The following is a 21,024-nucleotide window of genomic DNA, read 5'->3' as shown; positions in this document are numbered from 1 at the left end:
CACAGTCTCCATCCAACACCACACTGTATCATTCCCTTTGTCCATCACTGTTCATTGTTTGTGTGTTTCTTTTAGGTGAATATTCACTTCAGGTGCTCTATTTCCATCTACAAAGGAAAATAGGCTACTATCTCATTCAGACATACATCCCATGCATTATGACTGTAATACTATCTCAGGTCGCATTTTGGATCAACAAAGAATCGGTTCCAGCAAGAACTGTGGCCGGTATTCATGTGTTTTTGTTTTAACTCATGACCCCCATTTTGTCCATTTGTCCATTCATGGAGTATGTTGAATCTACTGTTGTGTTGTGCCAGAGAATAGTGTTGTTTTGCAAGACAGAGCATGTGTCTAGGGTTTCCATGTTAGCAAGATTGTAGTGCCTTATAGGGCATAAACCCCATTAAATCAACCAGAGCTGCTTCTAGGCAGAGAGGTGGGAGAGATTTGTTCAGTTCAGGATTGATAACAATCAATGATTTTTTAAAAATTAAATTTATTTAAATCATGGTTTATTTTTTTAACGATTGTTTTGATTTAAATTGTCAAAAAATCTGATTTAAAAAAATTCATTTGTGATTTAAATCAGTTGAATTTAAATCAAATCCACCCTGATTCAGTTTGCATTGCAATAGGAATTTACCTACCTTTTTACTATTGAATTGTAATAGGAACCAAAATTACCTGTGAAAATCTACAGTTCTTCAAATATTGTCATGTTTTTCTCCAAGCAAAACATTTTCATAAGTCAATGTGGACACAAAATGTATATGCTATGAAAATTATATTTGAAATGCATAATATTATTGAAATTTGCTGCAAAAAGTGTATGTTGGGCAAAATTGTTTAGAAAAATATATTTCTATAAATTTCTATGTATTCCAACTTTCAAAAAGAGAACATTGAGAGGTTGGGTGTCAACCAGGACGGGGGGGAGGGGGGGAGAGACTCATCCACCTCTAGTGTGAAGTAAGGCTAAATGGGCTTCGTGAGTTGCTGAGCAGTCAACAAAAAGTGTTCATTCCCTGGTAAAAATGCTTTAGCATGTCCTCATCAGAGTGCTACAGTTTACTTCCTGTAGTTCAGGAAGTAGAAGTCAATTGGATTGTGAGATTTTCCTCAGCAAAATATTCAGAATGTGCTCTTAAATATGCTTCTGTATTGAAAGTAATTGGGCTTCCTTCCCATTAAATAGGCAGCTGTGGATGTCAATTGATGAATTGACTGAAAGAACACATGGTACTTGTGCAAAAAGAGGCTAACATGGGTATTCTTATTCATTTAGTAAAATATTTCTGACCTGCCTGGTTATCAGCAGATCTCCAGGTAGGATACAATCAGTAATATCACCCAAAATGACTCTAAAAATGATTGAGGATATTTTAAAACTAGTTCTTTGAGCTTGCAAGTCTGAAAAGGGGTGATATCTTCAGAAGTAGCTTAATGTGTCCCCTTCCATCCTCCTTTTCTCTAGGCATCACTACCGTCCTGACCATGACCACGCTGAGCATCAGCGCCCGCCACTCTTTGCCCAAGGTGTCTTATGCTACGGCCATGGATTGGTTCATCGCTGTGTGCTTTGCCTTTGTCTTCTCTGCACTTATCGAGTTTGCAGCTGTCAACTACTTTACCAATCTTCAGACTCAGAGAGCAATGAGGAAGGCAGCCAGGGCAGCTGCACTAGCAGCCGCCCTCTCCGCAGCCACCGTACCGGCAGAGGACGAAGTAGTCTCGGTAATTGCTCACATTTCTGATAATAAGCGCCCTATAGGGAGAGACAGGCAAAGGAGTGAGTGCCAAACAATTGAACAATATTCAAGTGATCTTTTTAGTCTGGAAGAGATTGCATAACCAAAGTGCATCTTCCATTCAGGAGCTGTATAATTTGTTGTCCCAATGAAGGTGCTGGGGTTTCTTTAATTTTGTTTTTTGTTTTTTTTTTAAAAAAAACTGTTGTCAGTGAGGATCTTATTCTCTTTCCATGTTATTAGAATATTACTTTCCAACCTCTTAGCTTTTCGTGGAAGGAAATACCCTGAGCTGCCTTAGCCTGTTTCAGACGCATCTTTTTGAGCAGTGCTCTCTGTGGGTGCTGTCATGCAAGCTGTGCAGGATCCCATTTTAAGGCAATATGTACCAGCCAGATATTCTTGGATAGGTTTGTAACTGGTATTCTGTAAGTGGGTCACTGGGGGTGAAAAGAGAAATTAGATTTTATATAAATGTGGCACCTCTGTGTAAGCTTGGCTGTGCTGGAGGAAGCCCAGCAAAAAAGACATGAAACTGGAATCTCAGTGGGCCTAACTAAGTGTTTTCTTTCAGAGGAATTAAAAAAAAAATGCTACACAAGTGGCATTGCTTGAAATCACAAACTAGAAACAGGATTGAAGAATGACTTAGCAGTTGCGGTATTGCCAAGGATTCCTCTGTGACATGACCCATTCTCTTCGAGGGATGTGAAAATCTGTTAAGCTCTTTCTGACTGTATTTATTTATTTATTTATTTATTTATTTATTTATTTATTTATTTATTTATTTATTTGATTTATATCCCGCTCATCTGGTAAATCTATACCACTCTGAGCGGCTAACAGAAACATATATACAATTATAATAAAATAAATTAAAAATCAATTAACAGAAAATGACAAAAATCATAAATAATTGCAAATAATAAATAGATAAAGAAGAGAAAAATAAATTAAGTTAGATTAGGTGCTGGCAGGAGGGAAGGCCTTGACATAGAGCCATGTTTTTAGTTGAGTTTTGAATGTACCCAGCGTAGGGGCCGCGCGAATCTCAGGAGGGAGATTGTTCCAAAGGCGAGGAGCCACCGCCGAGAAGGCCCGGTTTCGTGTCTTCTCCCTCCGGGCCTCCCTCGGCGTCAGGCTCCTCAGCCTCACCTCCTGGGTCGCGCGGGTGGTCCGGGTAGAACTTGGTGGGTGAAGGCGTTCCGCCAAGTATCGAGGTCCCAAACCGTTTAGGGCCTTATAAGTGAGCATTAAAACTTTGAAGTCAATACGGAAACAAATGGGCAGCCAATGCAGTCTAGCCAGGATAGGAGAAATGTGATGGAATTTTCTCCCTCCGGTAAGGAGTCTGGCTGCTGCATTCTGCACCATCTGGAGTTTCCGTATCAGCCTCAAAGGTAGCCCCACGTAGAGCGCATTGCAGTGATCTAATCTTGAGATTACGAGCGCGTGTACTAAGGTGGTGAGTGCCCCCGAGTCAAGATAGGGCCGCAGCCGGGCAATCCGCCAAAGGTGGAAAAAGGCGGAGCGGACAACCGACGCCACCTGTGTTTCCATGGTGAGCGTCGGGTCCAAATGTATGCCCAAGCTGCGGACCCCACTCACCGGAGCCAGGGTGGCCCCCCCAAACGAGAGAGAGCCAACCAAGCCACCAACCACGGGGGGGCCCACCCTCAGGACTTCCGTCTTGTCCGGGTTCAGCCGCAGGCCATTTTCCTGCATCCACTCCAGTACAGTCCCCAGGCAGCGCTGAAGGGACAGGACGGCATCACCTGCAGTTGGTAAAAAGGAGCTGTAGAGCTGGGTGTCATCAGCATACTGATGACACAGCGCTCCACACCCCCTGATGACCCCCGCTAGCGGCCTCATATAGATGTTAAATAGCATTGGGGAGATAATCGACCCCTGTGGAACCCCACAGTTGGAGTTCCACGGGGCCGAGACACTCTCCCCAAGCTGAACTCTCTGGGGGCGGTCCTCCAAGAAGGAACGGAGCCAGGCTAACGCCAGGCCACCGATTCCCAACTCGGAGAGCCTCCCCAGGAGGATACCGTGGTCGACGGTATCAAAGGCCGCCGAAATATCGAGGAGGACCAGCAGAGACGTTTTGCCCCTGTCGGCCTCCCTCAGCAGGTCATCATACAGGGCGACCAATGCCGTCTCTGTCCCGTGGCGCGGCCTGAAGCCCGACTGGAATGGATCCAGGGCATCTGTTTCATCCAGGAGTGCCTGAAGCTGGTCTGCCACCACCCTCTCCACCACTTTGCTCATGAAAGAAATATTGGCGACGAGCCTGTAATTGCCAATTTCGTCCGCCGCCAAACTAGATTTCTTTCGTATGGGCCTAATGAGTGTCTCCTTGAGGGCAGATGGGAATCTGCCCTCAAGGAAAGACCCATTTATTATTGCTGTGGCCCATTCAGTTGTTTTCGGCCTGGCTGCTTTGATTAGCCAGGCCGGGCAAGGGTCCAAGGAGGAGGTGGTGGCCCGACAGCGGTCAAGCACCCTGGCCACAGAATCAGGCATTACTGGCTGGAAAGAGTCGAGAATAACCGGGCAAGACGGAGCGCTGGACATCTCAGCTCGATTCACTGCATTTAAAAAAGGAGAGAGCTCCCGGCGGATGGCCTCCACTTTAGATTTAAAAAATGCCGCAAATTGGTCAGGTGAAAAACTAGGGGGAGGCCCATCACCCGGACCAACTCCGGATAGGTCGCGCACTATACGGAAAAGCTCCGCCTGCTGGTTGGACGCTTCGCTTATCCGGTTAGCGAAGAATGATCTACATGCAGCCTTCACCTTATTCAGGTAAAGGTTAGTTGCGACCTTGACAGCTATCCAGTTGTTGTCCGTCGGGTTCTTCCTCCATCTACGCTCTAGCCTTCTCCTAATTCGCTTCATCGCCCGGAGCTCCAGGTTGAACCAGGGCGCCGGACGAGTTCTGCGCCGGAGAGGGCGTTTGGGCGCGATCGTGTCGACTGCCCGGGTGGCAGCGGTGGACCAGCTGTCCACCAGGACGTCAACAGGAGCGCTAGCCAGGTCAGCCGTAATCCCTCTCATGGCCTCCTGGAAACCGATCGGATCCAGTAGTCTTCGAGGGCGGACCATGGAAATAGGCCCCTGCTCCCTGCGGGGGGAGAGAGCCACTGTGAGGTTAGATTTTATCAGGTGGTGATCTGACCATGACAAGGGGATAGACACAAGGTCCGTCACCATCAGACCACTCTCGCCCCAATTGGAGGAAAAAACCAGGTCTAGCGTGTGGCCACCCACGTGGGTGGGGCCGTTGACATGTTGGGACATGTTCAAGGAAGCCATGGTTTCCAAGAACTCAAGAGCTGGCCCAGTAACCTCTGCCTCCGCATGCACGTTGAAATCACCCAAGACCAGAAGCCTCGGGGATCCCAACAATGCCGCGGAGACAAAGTCAGCCAGCTCCGGAAGGGAAGTGGCTGGGCCGCAGGGAGCACGGTAGCCCAGCAAAATCCCAATTCCATCCCTGGCCCCTATCGACACGTGGAGTGCCTCTAGACCCGGCCTTACCACCGAGGAGCGCCTGGTAACCTCCAAGTTGGATTTATAGACAATGGCTACTCCCCCTCCCCGTCCTTCCAGTCTACCCTGGTGCTGGACATCATAACCGGGCGGGCAGATGAGAGCCAGGGGGGGACCACCCTCCCCATTGAGCCACGTCTCGGTTATGCATGCCAGGTCTGCATTCTCTTCCAGGATAAGGTCTTGAATCACCTGGGGCTTATTCGATACAGACCTGGCATTCAACAGCACCAGGGTTAGAGTATTTCTCTAAATCCCCCTAGTGTTCTTGTCCCATCCAGTTCTGTCTCTGGCTGTGATATTCTTTTCCATTTTCCTCACACATTTGTATGAATTTTTAGGCAACTTTTTCTCTAAAATGAAAGCTTTTAAATTTTTTTTTTGTTAAAAACAACACAGCCTTGCGGTGCTTTAAAGGCTATGACTAATATTAAGTTTCCTGAGTAGAAGGTCACGGCAGCATTGTTATATGGGATCAAGCCATCTGTGTAGGCACTGACATTGCACAAGTGAAGGGCATGTTTTCTTCATGGAAAAGCAGCACTTGTACACATAACTCAGATCCTGTTCACTACTTTGGAGAGACATCCTGGCCTATATGTCTGATTGGTATACTATGTTTTTGTGAATGTGGAATACCCAGTGTGGTGCAGTAAGCAGAGTGATGGACTAGAACTCAGGAGGCCTGGGTTCGAATCTCTGTTCAGCCATGGAAACACATAGGGAGATGTAACTGGTCAAATCACTCCTTAAATATCTAATTTACCTTGAAAACCCTATTAGGGTCACTGTAAGTTGGTTCCAACTTGATGGCATGTAATATAAATTTGTGAATGCATCTGATGAATTGGGATGCAGGGCATGAAAGTTGCCATCAGTTGAAATCTGCTAGGTCTTATAGTGACCCAAGACTCTTTGTTCTTCTTTGTTTTAACAGACTATCAGGGCTCCTATGAGGTATTTTCTATGTACTTTTCCTCTCCCAGCATTTCCAATTCTGTTACCAAGTCCTTGACATTTGTCTCCTCAAAAAATGGAACTTACGGCTACTCAGTGATTGGTAGCTGATTCACAGCACACAATACAAGGCTTTTCTTCACAAAGTATAAATTTATTTAATGGACTTCACTGGTTCAAAATGTGGTGGTGAGCACAAGCTTAGACTCTTTAGAAGGGATTTAGGTTAACAGAGGTCTAAAAGGGCTGGATAATATGTGCCCTTCCAGATAAGTTGACCTACTCCTCTCCTCAGCTCGAACTAGCATGGCCAGCGGTAATAAATTGCTAGTGTTATAGTACCAGCCATCTAGAACAGTGGTCCCCAACCTTTTCTGTACCACGAACCAGTTGGGTGTATGTGGTCTATGCCTAGGGGGGGCACTCCCCAGTGCTTGGGAGTGGGTGGGGCGTGCTTGTGGATGGGCGGGACACTCGCTCACACATGCGTGAGTGGGTGGGGTGCGCTTATGTGCATGTGCGGATGGGTGGGTCACCCCGCACATGTGTGGGTGGGAGCGCGGGCAGGGGAGAGATCTCTCTGCAGCTCGATCGTGCCAAAGCCACGGACAGGCACTGGAGAGAAGACCAGAGACTTCCAATCTTGATCTCCAAATCTGTAGTTAATAGAGATGCAGTGGTGCATGATTTTGGCAGTTTGTGAATATCTGTGTATGGATGTTAAGAGGATCCTTCCCTTCTACATTTGTGGCATTAGGTCCAGGTTATTTAATTCACAGCCAAGTAAAAGTGTGTAATCTTGTATAATACTAATTGTTGCACAAGACGAGAATCACTGAATGCAAGTTATTTACCTTTTTGTACCTTTAAAACATTCTTCTGTATTCACCATCTGTTTCGATGTCTTTGAACTCTAGTAGGTTTGTGAAAATGCACCCTTTTCTAGCTATATGACTCTACGCATGTTCACACAATCTAAAAGCATATTGAGCCACACATGATTCCTTCCATCATTGCTTTCAGTATGCAATAGTGACAATCTGCAAAGGGATAGTGGTGCTCCATCCATGTAGCCTTTCTTTGTAAGCTAAAGCAGGGAGTGAGGGAGAGAATTGGGATTCTGGCTCATGGAGAGGCTACTTGTGCAGAGAACAGCCTCTCCCACATCAGACTGTGGCTTTCACATGTTCAAAACAGAGGTGAAGGGGCAGAACTTTGGTGTCCTCTGAATGAGGCAGAAGGTGTCTTCATGCACAGTCTCCTCCCCATATTTTAGCCATCTGTGTCTCGGACTACTCTCATCTTTATTGCAGACATAATATTGATATAGTTTGATTGTTGTGCCCTCAGTACAATGTTCCATCTTTCTTACTTTCCTGGGTGACCAAACAAACAAACAAACCACCTTCCTGACAACAACAGATTGAGTGAAGGATGGGACATTCTCCACATCAAAGCCTTCCCCCTCAGACAGGATTCCCACAGAAAACCCTTCAGCTTTCAGAATAACAGTGTTTGGTGTGTTTAATTTAGTTTTACTATGTGGGAGCATAAAAGTAGAACAATTCTGGCCAAGAGGAGTTAATCCTCTTTCAGTGGAACAGTGCTTAGGATATATATTCTGTCCTGCCCACAGTTTTCACCACATCTTTATGTTCATGCTGTTTAGTCCTTTGCACATGTTAGTCAGTGTATAGGTTGCTAAAGTGTGGGAGGTCAGCCATGTGTCTGATGATCAAGCTGTGTAGATCTGACAAAAGCTGATTCTGTTGTTTAGTCATATCTCCCTGATGGGGTGAAGGAGGAGGAGATCTACATGGTGCCTTCTGTTCTTGAGGTTTCCACTCAGGGTTCTGATCTCCCCTGTATAGACATAAGTTCTACGGCTGCATGAGACAGATGATTTTGACTGTTAGGAAAGTAAAGGAAATAGTGATTTTATGTATTAGTAACACATTTATTTTAAAGGGATGTGATGGCACTGCAGGTTAAGTTGAGAGCCTTGTGGCGCAGTGGTTAAACTGCTGTACTACAGCCAAAACTGTGCTCATGACCCGGGTTCAATCCCAGGTAGCCGGCTCAAGATTGACTCAGCCTTCTATCCTCCCGAGGTTGGTAAAATGAGTACCCAGCTCGCTGGGGGGGGGGGCAATGTGTAGCCTCCATAATTAACTTGTAAACCACCCAGAGAGTGCTTGAAGCGCTATGGGGCGGTATATAAGCGGCACGCTTTGCTTTGCTTTTAAACCGCAGAAGCCTCTGTGCTGCAGGGTCAGAAGACCAGCAGTCGTAAGATCAAACCCACGTGACGGAGTGAGCTCCTGTTGCTTGTCCCAGCTCTTGCCAACCTAGCAGTTTGAAAGCATGCAAATGTGAGTAGATAAATAGGGACCACCTCGGTGGGAAGGTAACAGCATTCTGTGTCTAGTCACGCTGGCCACGTGACCATGGGAACTGTCTTCGGACAAATGCTAGCTCTACGGCTTGGAGACGGGGATGAGCGCCGCACCCTAGAGTTGGACACGACTGGACTAAATGTCAAGGGGAACCTTTACCTTTATCTTTAATGTATTTATTTACCGCTTAGTATGGGGGTGTAAATCTTTGCTTATTTTGTTCCCTCTAAAGAAGAAATGAGACAATCTGTTTTTTAAAGAGAAATTTGTGGAAGTGTCATTCTGCAAACACTGTGTGCTTTTCACCAAAACCTTTTATTTTCTGTAAAAATCCTGACTTTATGTATTTATTTAAAATATTTATATGCTGCCTTTCCCCTAAAGGTAGCTTATAGTATTAAAAGAAACAAAGTTAAAGACCAAATTATAAATTATTACAGTATTTGAAAAAAATAAACAAATATATTAAAACACACAAGAAGACCAACGTTGAAAACACAAGTAAGGTACAGAATAAAATGATCCTTTAAAAAGCTTTTGTGAAAAAAAATGCTTTTTGCTGTGTAAATAAGATTCTTTTTACACATAAGATTTTTTGGTGAAAAGCCTTGTAGAGGTTTGTTTGTTTGGTTGGTTTTTTTTTTGCTAATGTTGCTTTTGATGAAAAAAGAGCATATCTTCTCTTATAGGAGCAAAAACATCCTTCAGCAGTTGACTGTTTTTTTTCAACAGGGTGGCTCTTTTGAGACACCCATTTTCACCAGGGACAAGAAAAAATTGAGTTGTTCTTATATCTTTAGCCTAGGAGGAGTTGCCTGTGCAGTTGGACTAATTTGACTGCTCTTGAGTAGAATGCACCTTGACTGGGATTTTCTGTATTGGGTGGAGTGCCGTTTTGCTTTCTCAGTTGGTGTAGCCTTGCATAGAGTTACAGAGATTGGAAATGTATGTTCAAGAAGAATTAATATAATGACATGCTAAAACTATCTGTAACTGAGACGTCGTAGGATTCAACCCAGAGTACAGTATTCTCTTATGCTGTGTCACTATGCTGTGATTGAGTGGGGCATATCAACTATGTGTCTGCCTCTTAAATATCTTTTGGGAAATCAAAAAGCAAGGGGTTTAGTATTGGTCTATAAGAAAAAGTTCCAGAATTCCTACAAGTGACCAATACTTTTATTAGGAGCAATCAAAATATCACAAAATAGTGAGCAATCGTTCTCTGGGAGTTGTATTCTGAATGGATGTTAGACAGAGCAGAGGGAGGGAGAAAACAATGTCCCATAGAGTTGAACCTTCAAAGCCTGCCTTGAATGTACAGTGGGAATCTTAAGATCCATGAACAAAAGATTGAGGGAGGTGTTTCTCCCTCCTCAGTTCACAAGGTTTCCTTTTAAAGAACATAACTCTAGGATCTAAAGAGGTCTACAGGTTATGTGGACTCCAGGTTTCACTTTGGACAGCTGGGAAAAAGAAGCAAAACCTGGTCCTCTGTCTCTAAAAATGTCAACCCCGGCTGTTGACCCAGACTTGCCCTTACCCTTTAAGTTATCCTTTTCATATGATGTTACCAAGGGCCAACCCTGACTGCAAACCATATAACCAAATCATCTTGTCTATATTTCTTGCAGATAGATTTATAACTTGGGCCATTGCACCCCATTGGACTAAGATCTGGACTGTTATGAGTAGTGGAATCAAGTAGTAATATTGGCTTGTATCCAAAGGGTAGGACTGCATCAAAATCCCTTTTTAAATTGCACAAAAATCTCTATACAGATAAAGGAAAAATAGTCTGACAGGGCAACATTGAGCTAGATTTTTTAGAAGCTTTTTTCCCTTCTCATGCTATTGTTCTCAAGTGCCAGGATTTTCTCCTCCCATAGAGAAGGATTCAGGCATTTACCTTCTTATCCCAAGCCCTTTGAAGAAGTACAGTCTAGGAAAAGATTCGTTGTTTCTGATTACTTCTCTGGGCCTTTACTTTTGATGACATTTTTAAAAAAAATCAGGGTAGGGTCAATGAGATAGAATGAAAACAGCAGACACACATTTTGTGAAGATTCAGAACTGTCAGATTTCACTTCCTCTGCACTTCTAGGACTTCTAAGTGCCAATAGACAGCTGCTCCCTCCTCCAAATACTGCACGTTGGCAAAATATGCATAGAAAAATGCACACATTTCAAGTATGCAAAGCAACACTGCTTAAAAAATTGAGACAATGGTGGGAATGCATTCAAGCAACATGTAAAGTTTTGAAACTGCATGCACATATGAGCCCATGTGAAAAAATGAAAAGCAAAAGTGATGGCACTGAATGTCTTGTTAAATCAAGTTGAAACCTGATTAAACTGGGCATGGTTTGTATATGGAGATGAGAAATGGAGGAACTCTGAAGATGTGAACTTTAGAGAATTATACATCCATTGCTAAGGCTGTGCTTGAACATGATCACAGATTAGGAAGAATTGACTTTTTACTAGACAATATGCCTCTTTTAAAAAACCTAGCTATGCAGAAATGTGAATTAGCATGTTCAGAGAGGCTGCCTTCTGACTGCAATGGTTAAAAAAGTACTAACCCCAATTTCAAGTTCGATATCCAGTGAAAATGTCTCAAAGAGTTGAAGCAAGCTCTGTCTTCTGCTGCTGGTTAACACTGGCTCTGGTGATGTGCCTGGAAGGCTGCACTGTGCTGCTTTATTATTCACACTTCCTATTGTGAGGCCTTGTAGGAATATCTAAGAATAAGCATACACAATATACTTGTTAACGTTCAGAAAATGTTATACAGCTTCTGAAAAATGTCATGACATTTGAGAAGGGCTTGGCAGATAGGAATGAAATAGCATTTCATATGTTGGCTTCATATTGTATATTAGGTGTATGTTGTTATAGCAAAATAAGATCACAAAAACAGGAAGATTCAGCACCAATTAATCTGTTAGATTGAGCTGGATGTGCTTATCTGAGTGTAAAAATGAAAGTGATTTCTAACTTCATGGTATGCATTTAATGTAGTGGGTTGTATCCTGTTGTGTAACTCTGTGCATGGTGTAACCTGGATTGAGTTCCAGAAATATTAAATTTATACTAATTGAAAGCTTCCAATTCTCCATTTTAGCTTTGATGCTCCTAAATGCTTCCTTTTGTTCTGGAGAAGCCGTTGGGACCCTTTTGTGTGTGGTGTTGAGCCATTAAAAATAAAAATAAATGCTGTAAAATCACTGCCCATGGTCCTGATGCAAACAGTGGCTATGTGGCAGTGAATTTTAATGTTAAAGCTGTCCACTTCAGAGGCTTCCAAAGACTCTGACAATACAAAAGGCGGCCCTAGTGAGCATTGGAACCTAAAATGGGGTACAGAGTTCTGGAACAGGATTTTGTCTCACGTGTCTCTCAGAAGTCAAACTTTGGTTCAGAGGGACCAGCAACTAAGTCCTATTAGTGTGCTTGCCTGCCTCCTTAAGGTATGGTGGAGATTTCTGTCCCATCACCAGTGTCAAAGTAGGTTTGTATCTCGCACTGCACAGCTGTCATCACTTGACACCTGCAACTATCCATTTTGGTGCTCGGGGTTTCACAGTCCTAGTGATTAATAGATTAGCTTACTTTATTTCTATCCCATATTTGTCCTGAAAAGGGATTGAGGGTCTGGATCATGTGAAATAGGTGCAGTATATGCAAGGAGAGGACAGATCAATGGAGAAGAACACATGGTCTGAGCACGTAATGGCTTCACTGGTTTTACCCTGAGCCCTGTGTTTCTGCCTGCCTGCAGGACAAATGTGTGCTCTTGAGACTGGCAGAGTTGTGCCCTTCCACCAGCAGATGCCAATGGGCCTGTTTGTGTCATTCAGGTAGCAGATTTTTGCTCCCTGGAAATCTTGTTGCTGCTGGGTCGAAACCCCACTTGCCCTGTCCTAGTTACTGTTCTGCCACTCTAACGGCATCCCATAGAATCCTGGAATGTATAGTTTGATCATTTCTCTCCTGGAGCTGCATTAGAGCTCTGTAGCAGAGGACATTAAGTATGTCACCAAACTGTAAATTGAAGGACTCCAGAGCCGTGGCCTTTAAACTCTTGTATCTTTGCCACATAGGCTCCAGTAGATTCAGTTGCTGGCTTACTCAGCTTTTGCTCATGGAATGAGACTTTGTCTTTTACCTCAAACAGCAAACTGTCTTGTCCCATCCACATACTTAATTTTAGGTACAGAGGGCACAGTTCTGCTGATCTTATCGACTCACACAATGTTGCATAATGGGGATCTTCCCTCCATCTCTGTCCCATCTCTTCTCAAGCATAGTCTCCTCCCCACCCCATACAGCAAAATACTGCACAGTGTGTGGTGACTGCAGTGTAACAAAGGGTTGTTCCCTCATGTCAGCAGTTTGATTCTTCTGCTGGATCCTACAGAGCTCCAACAAGAGCTCATGCACTTGGAATCCATAAATGTATTTCTGTCTCCCCCACCACCAAAACCTAGTTGGTGTTCCTTTTACTCTCTTCTTCAACCTCTTTGCTGCAGCTGTTTATCCAGTGTCAGGAAGTCTCATTGAAAGATGGAAGTTAATTATTTGGGGAGACTGATCCTTCCTAAGCTTCTTATGCCTGTTAACTTTGGTGTCTAAGGGCAAAAATAAAAGCAGGCATATGTCTGTATTAAGCTGAGAGTCTTCCTGGACTCGACTGCAGTACGGGTATATTAATAAGAGGCAGAATGCTATTGTTGACAGGGGTCAATGATTTTATCACTACATTAGTCCAGTTCTTAACTCAGTTAAGCCTTAATACTTACTGTTAAGTCGACTTAGTCCCCAAATGAAGGAGACCAATTAATCTCAAATCCAAGTACTTCAGTATAGCAGATCAGGCTGGTGAATAAGTTGATGGTGAGTGTCAGTGTACCTTTCTAATAACGACTGCTTGGACACATCATGTTCTAAATCAAGGAATTTGAGTCTGCTTATTTAAGCCATGTTTAGATTTGTAGCTCCTTGTTGAGGTAGGAGTTTAGGGCCACCATGTACCTTTACATCTTCAGCACGGCTTTACTCAAATTCAAAACCAGGGCTGCCTCAAGACATTTTTGTACTTGAGGTAGAATATCAAATAGCTGACATTAATCATCCAGCTCAGAGTATGTAAATACTCAGATCCAGCCAAGTTAAGGCAGTACCTGAGGCAAACAAAGGTAAACAAAGCCACAAACACTTATCCCCATCCCTTGGTGTAATATAAACATAGTAACAAAGTAATGAACAGATTGTCCCTTTTCTGTCCCTAGGCAGCCATTTGCAGTAAGAGCCTCAAAACAAAGGAACAACACCAGAGAAATCTTAACCGTCCAGAGTGGCCTAGGCTGCCAAATGGGCAGTATATAAATCAAATAAATAAATCAAATAAATAAATACTTTCATATTGTCTTTATTTTACAATGATATTACCCGTTGCATGAATCTGTTAGATCTAACTAGAGTATATCTATTTAATCAATAGGGACTCGACAAGTCAACACTTTTGTAAATACCATTGATTCAATGGCTGTACTCTGATAGGGACTCCCTGTTGGATTTAGGCTAGTATGTGCAATATTTAAATGGCTGGGTGCATTGTAGATTTACATCAGAATTAATAAAGTAAAATTCCATACACTGAAATGAAAATATCATTAAGCGAGCAACAGAAAGAAACCAAGCCAAACCCAGTGATGTATGTGTTTGGATAGTGTCTGTGCAAATTGTTGATACGTTGCTTTCCTGAGACTGGAGTCATGTAGAAAGAGCGTAGGAAAGCTTTTTACCTGCCAAGACTCTGTGTGCCTCAGCCACATTCTCCTGCTGCTAGTGTTACTGACATTAATAGCACAAAAAGACTCCAGAGCACATGTTTCCTTCCCCTATGTAGAAGCAGATAGCAGAACAAATGAATGCAAGCTGTCTTTTAATACCTTTAGATTGGACTTTGGAGTGCTGGCATAAGTATGGACAAGAAAAGAAAAGGACATAATTTGTTTTAAAACTGAAGAGAATTTCATAGTATCTCATGGTTTCTGAGTCACTGATGGCCTGATGGAGAAGGATGGCTTCTCTCATAGGATTCTCTGACACATAACTTGCACTGTAGTGGTGGCTCACAAAATTTATGTGTGAGAAATCTAATTGCCTAGGCAGCTGGCTCTCAGTTGAGTTCAGCTGCACAGCGAGACACATTTACTGCACTCTCGTAACTATTGGGAAATCAAAAAGCCCTGCTATATTTAGAATCCTAGGTGTAATTTTGGCTGCTTCATCTAGAAAAAGTATCTTCAGTACACAGATGGTATTGAGAAAGACAGTGACCCCAATCATGCATGGCTTGGTAGCCAACAATTATTTCTGTTAGCCATCAGGAAGTAGTAAAAATGCTTCTGAAGAGTGCAGAGTGCTGTTTCTGCCCAATCTCTCAGGTGTCCATCCTGGCCTCTGAGAATGAAAGAAGCAGACCTATAGAACGAATGGCATTGTTCCCATGAAAATCTCTCTCTATCTCAGAAGTAAGGGCTAACTTTGTTTCTGGGGGAACTTCACTGGGGCACCTGTTTTCCAAAAATCCTGGTGGCAATCTAGAAGTAATATGTTTATACCCCAGATTAAGGGCTGGCTTCATTATCAGAATGTGACAGGCCATTGGGTGTGTCTCTGCTGGTCCCTCTGCTTCATTTCTATGGTGCAAAGCAGCTGTTCTTACCGTAAACTCTCGAAATGGATTAAAAGGTAGCAGCTCCATCATGTTTCAGATACATCAGTCTTCTAAGAGCCACTGCAAGAATCCTAATACAAACTTTATTGGCAATCTATGGCAATTATACCTAAAGCCTCTTGGAATGATGTATCGTCTTGCTTAATTTCTTGTATGCATATCGAGCTGAGGCAACAATTTGATTTCCCCTGCAATAGCATTAGAGCAGCAAACACCTATACCCTGAACCTGATAGATTACAAAGGAAATAAGAGCACTCCACTTCCTGACTGTCAATTTGATGTTATTGTAATTGATTTCTTTCTTCCTTTTTTCACTTCACTGTAGTTGCCACAAGGGCACATAATTCGAAGGATGTTAGGGCCATACAAATGGCATTAAATATATATTTGTAGATCTAAGGTGTTTTTAATGGCACCTTGGAAGCTAGACAAGTATTCATTTTAATGTTATTGTCTCATTGGAAGCTCTGCTGACAGCAGGGTTAAATATCCATAGCAAAAAGGAGCAATAATTTGGAGATATTTTCCTGTGAATGTTCCTTGAAAGTATTTCAGCAAAAATATATGGTAGTTGGTATAAATTGTTTTCTAAAAGTGCAGTGTGAATAAATAATGCAAATAAAATAGATAGATGCAAGTGGCAGCAGAATGCAATGCAGTAAAGCAGTATTTTAAGCCTCACGCTGAGGTCATACAAGTTTAGGAAATGCGTTTGCATTTATGAATCACTCAGGGCAAGTCACAGAAGGTTAGGAAGAAGTATTTTTAGAATTAAAAGTGGAGTACAATTAACAATTGATAGCAACACTGATCTCCCCAACTGCCTTTTTGTTTCTTTAATCTATATCCCATACACCAGCATAACTTCCGCTGATGGAATGAGCTGCAGAATCTAATGGATGTGCGTCAGTATGTCACAGGCATTTGTGGTACTCCTTTTACATATGATGTGGTGTGTTTGATAGAACGCTGTAAGATCCTGGTTCAGCTCCCTACTGAGACATGGAACTAACTAAAACTCCAGGTTGGTCTCTCTATCTCAGCCTGATCTACTTTACAGGGTTGTTGTAATGTTGAAGTAGAGGGGAGGAGAACCAGCTATACCATCTTAGCAGGATGAAAGGCAGGAAATGGAACTTTAAAAAAAGAACCAAGAACAACTAATAAATAAATACTTCAGAACCAAAGAGCCAGTGACTCCCTTAAGGGTACAGACTCATATGGCTCCATCCTGTCTAAACACGGGAGGACATAACCTATACACCAATAGACACCCGTTTTTTAATGGGAAGTGCCTCAGTATACATTCCATTCCATTCAACAGCAGCTGTTCTAAAGAATATGCTTTTATTATGACATAGCCAGAATTTCTTCTGTTGCACTGGCAAAGGCTACAGTCTTGTTGATTAAACACAAAGCAGTAGGGAGATCATGTAGTAAATGGAACTAGAGTATGTCCACTCTTAAGTTCCTTTGATTCAAATAGGCCTACTGTAACTGCAAATTACTATAGTAAGTCACAGCTAGAGTAGGCCCATTGGAATCTATGGAATTTATGGAGGAGATGACCTCATCAAATCCCCATTAATTCAATGTAACTCCCCTTGTGCAGTTTACTACACTAAGCAACAAGATTTTGACCTATGTAAACATCTCTCCTACTCTGGCAGCTTCCATAGTCTATGACCAGTGGCACAACTGATTTCTAAACTAGTACAAGAATGGGAATGTGATGGGAAGCATGTCAAATTCGGGGGGGAGCACTTATGTGATTTCTCTTTCACTCTGCATTTATGCAGCAAGGTATCAGCCCATAAAACTGTGTAGTAGCCATGTAGAATAAAAGGACAGTCTTGAGTATTTCTCAAGTCAGTATCACTGGTCACCAATGATGAGTGGTGTTGACATAGTAGGTTGTCTTGTTCTCTGTCTGTTCTATGTATACCTTCTGTTAAATGTTTGGTGCAGGATTTACATGACAAGGTAGAAGCCTTGATTATGGTAATTGCCTCTTAAATTTTATTTATTTATTTATTTATTTATTTATTTATTTATTTATTTATTTATTTATTTATTTATTTATTTATTTATTTATTTGGTTTATATCCCACCCATCTGGTCTGGTCGACCACTCTGGGCGGCTTCCAATAAAGTGTATACGATAAAACATAAGGATTTTACAAACAGTCCATAACACATACAATAAGAAAACAAATAATAAATCAAAGAAAAAAATAAAGAAAGAATTAAATATTGACAGGAGGGAAGGCCTGAACATACAACCATGGTTTTAGTTGACTCTTAAAAGTGCCCAGTGTAGGGGCCGCACGAATCACCAGAGGAAGGTTATTCCAAAGGCAAGGAGCCACCGCTGAAAAGGTCCGGTTTCGTGGTTTTTAAATGAAAACGGCCTTGTATTTCAAACATTGCCAATCATTTTCATAAATTATAACAATCACTGCATTTGAAAATATTCATGGCACATCTGTTTTTTGAAGTTCTAGTCCCGTCTTCCAGCCTATTATGTAGAAAGAGGATAGTATTGGGTATACAAGAGGTTGGATGGTATAGGAAGTTCATCCCTTACATAAAAGGAACTCTTCTGCACATAACCAGCTAAAGATAGTAGCAGGAGAGTATTATAATGCCTTTACTTAAAAGCAAACAATTAATTTTCATCAGCATTTACATTATGCTTTCTCACTTGCAACCTTATCTACAGCTCAGTGAAATGTAAGGTTTTTTTTTTTCAAATATCATTTTCTATTTGTATAAATTATATATGTAAAGAATCAATAAAATATACATTTTCCGCAGCAGTCAATAAGATATCCCTTCTCTTGGTTTATTAGGGTACATACAAGGTTTTTCACACTCATGTTGTACAAAATGAATATAACATCAGACTATTTTTAAAATTTTCTATATATCTACCGTATTTGCCGGCGTATAAGATTACTTTTTTGCTCTGAAAAACATGCCTCCAAGTGTGGGGGGGGGTCATCTTATACGCCGGGTGCACTTCAAAATTCAAAAGCAACAGACACGTACTCACATATACACATATATACACACACTCACACAAGGGGGGTAGCTAAAGGCTTCCGCACCCCCACGGACCAGCCCTCTTGATTGTTGCTCACTTAACAACGCTTGCACTGTGGCGCAGCGGCAAAACCACAGCGCTGCAGTGAGAAGTCAGACCAGCAAAAGTTTTACTTTAAAGAAAGGGGAAAAAAGGCTACTCCTTAAAAGCAAACCCTCCAATGAAACCAAATTATAGCTACCCAGCCCGCTTAAACAACCAGTCAAACCCAGCAAACCCTCACTCTCTCCCAGTGAAGTCACTTACCTGGTAGTAAGACCGAGTAGACCGAGCCCCGCTCCTCCTTGGTAGCCTCCGAACAGCCGGACTCTAGTGCCAAACAGCTGACTGTCGGGAACCAGCAGAGAGGCGACCACATGGCTGCTGCCTGTCAAAATGGCTGCCGCCTCTCCAAAATGGATGCCACCTCTCTGCTGGTTCCCGACAGTCAGCTGTTCAGTGCTGATGCTGTCCTTCTTTCAGCAAACCCTCGCTCTCTCCTGTGAAAGGAACCAAAAGCAGCAAAACGAACTCTCCCCATGATGCAGGCAAAGCAGAATCACGCTTGCGGAAGAGGGGGTAGTCTTATACGGCGAGTATATAATGAATTCTACATTTTGAGTGGAAATGTTGGGGGGTCGTCTTATACTCCCAGTTGTCTTACACGCCAGCAAATACGTAATTTAGCTGCATTAGGTTAATGAAAACAAAGCCAAACATTAAAACATATTTCTTCGCTTGTGCAAAATTTAATCATAGAACATAGCTTCCTTCAAATTTGACTCCCACTCTTTTTTTCCTATTCTAATGTGTAGGGGGGGAAGGGTGGAAGTCAAATGTTATATGTTGGTTTTGGCCTAGCAACAAAATTTCATCTTTCCTACAGCTATTCTGAGAAGGTACTGTTTGGACGATGTAACTTTTTAATGGAATATTCTTGTTTGGCATTCGTATACATGTTATTAATTCTTTATGCTGCAGACTAAACAATTCATTCATAAAATGGAAGATGAAGCAAGGGTTTTAATAATCCAAAATTTTCTCCATAGTGGTTTTAATCCTTTTTTAATGCTGCTTTTCTTTTATTTTTACTTTGGCACAGTGCATTCCCCCCTCCCCCAAATGATAGAATCGTCTACTTCTAACATTTCCTACAATTGATTAGATAAGCTGTATTTGTTTTCTTTTAACTACTGTTACATCATCATCTCCATACAGATTTTCTATTTTATCTTTTTAATGAGAAAAATTGGTTCTTACTTTGTAAGTTTCCCCATATTTCCACTGGAATATACTTCTCCAATTTTGTCTTAACCATGTAGTCTTTAACTTATTATGATTCTTGTTTCATATTTTAAAAGCAACTTATTGAGCTTAGATTATGAGTGTTCTTTATGCCTCATTATTAGTCTTTCATATATTTCTGGATTTAGTTTAAGATAATCAGTGGTAGTTGTTTTAAGAAATTTGGCAGTGGGGGAGAAACATCATTTGATTACCTCTTCATGTCTGAACAGGATATTATGCTATTCAGTTCTAAAACTGGCCTCCTTCAGAATTTGCTATCCTGTCTTAAAGGTAATTCAGGTGGCATTTAGTGTATAGGATTAGAGGGTTTTTACTTATATATTTTTCTAAAAGTATTGCAAGGAGGCCTTTATAGAAGCACTTTCTAATGAGGAAATGAAGGAATTAGGTTCTGATAATTAATCTGCAAGGCATGTAATATAGCTTGAAGTATAGTGCATATTCAGAATAGACAGACAGCTAGCTTTCTATCTTTTAGCATATAATATCAAAGATTTCATTCTACATATCCTAAGAAACACTAAAAAAAACGATGTCATTTACTGATTTGCTGGATGAAGTTTTAAACTGAAAATCATAAAGTTAATAATTCATCTTTATGCAGCATTCTTTTCTAAAAAATGGATTGAGAAGGAATGAAATTTAAACACTCAGTTTTATTGACGTCAATGAGACTTTGTTGGTTTAAACCTAAGAGCCAGAATTCTGTTAGGTTTGTGAAGTAGAAATGGACATAGTTTAAATGGTATGTGTTGCCTGTTGTGTTCTTGGACACACCTCCAGTGCACACTTGATTGTACACTCAGTTATGTACTTTGGCAGACCAACATTGGTGAGGAAATTTCAAGAAACACTTGCATTTGCAATTATATGGTGCAGTATTTTGGCCAAGGTGTCTAAAAAAGAGTAAAAAAACATGCCTTTGTAGATGTACAGAAGCTTTTGGAGTAGGCACTGACATTTATTTCGCCATCAGAATCTATAGAATCTAGTTGTAAGAGTTATGTAGCTAGTTCATAAGTGATGGTCCAACTATTTACTGTGATCTTACTGAGACTTACATTTGAGTTGACAAACATACACAGAATTCCAGCATTAGAGGGTGTAAGTGGCTATCAAACCTTTCTTGGATGAATACATCTATTTGCCATTTACAAAAAAATGCTGTTAAATTTGACATATTATGGAGAGGTAGATTGTGGAATATATGGCTTTCCAG

General features: G+C 41.7%; 1 protein-coding gene across 4 annotated transcripts in view; it reads left to right on the top strand.

The window, feature by feature from the left end:
- The window catches only part of GABRA6 (gamma-aminobutyric acid type A receptor subunit alpha6), a 52,743-nt gene that overhangs the window by 10,981 nt on the left and 20,738 nt on the right, over nucleotides 1–21,024 (top strand). For 2 of the 4 annotated variants that reach the window (XM_020808376.3, XM_072990287.2), the window contains 2 exons: nucleotides 76–228; nucleotides 1,478–1,737. In XM_020808376.3, the coding sequence (XP_020664035.3) occupies nucleotides 76–228; nucleotides 1,478–1,737 (413 nt within the window). The remainder of the gene's footprint in view (nucleotides 1–75; nucleotides 229–1,477; nucleotides 1,738–21,024) is intronic. The other 2 variants (XM_072990288.2, XM_020808375.3) reach the window with 1 other exon arrangement.

Source organism: Pogona vitticeps, chromosome 2 (genome assembly GCF_051106095.1).
Source record: "Pogona vitticeps strain Pit_001003342236 chromosome 2, PviZW2.1, whole genome shotgun sequence".
Classification (NCBI taxonomy): Eukaryota; Metazoa; Chordata; class Lepidosauria; order Squamata; family Agamidae; genus Pogona; species Pogona vitticeps.
Note: the sequence above shows the minus strand (reverse complement) of the source record. Positions and strands in the feature narration are given on the sequence as shown.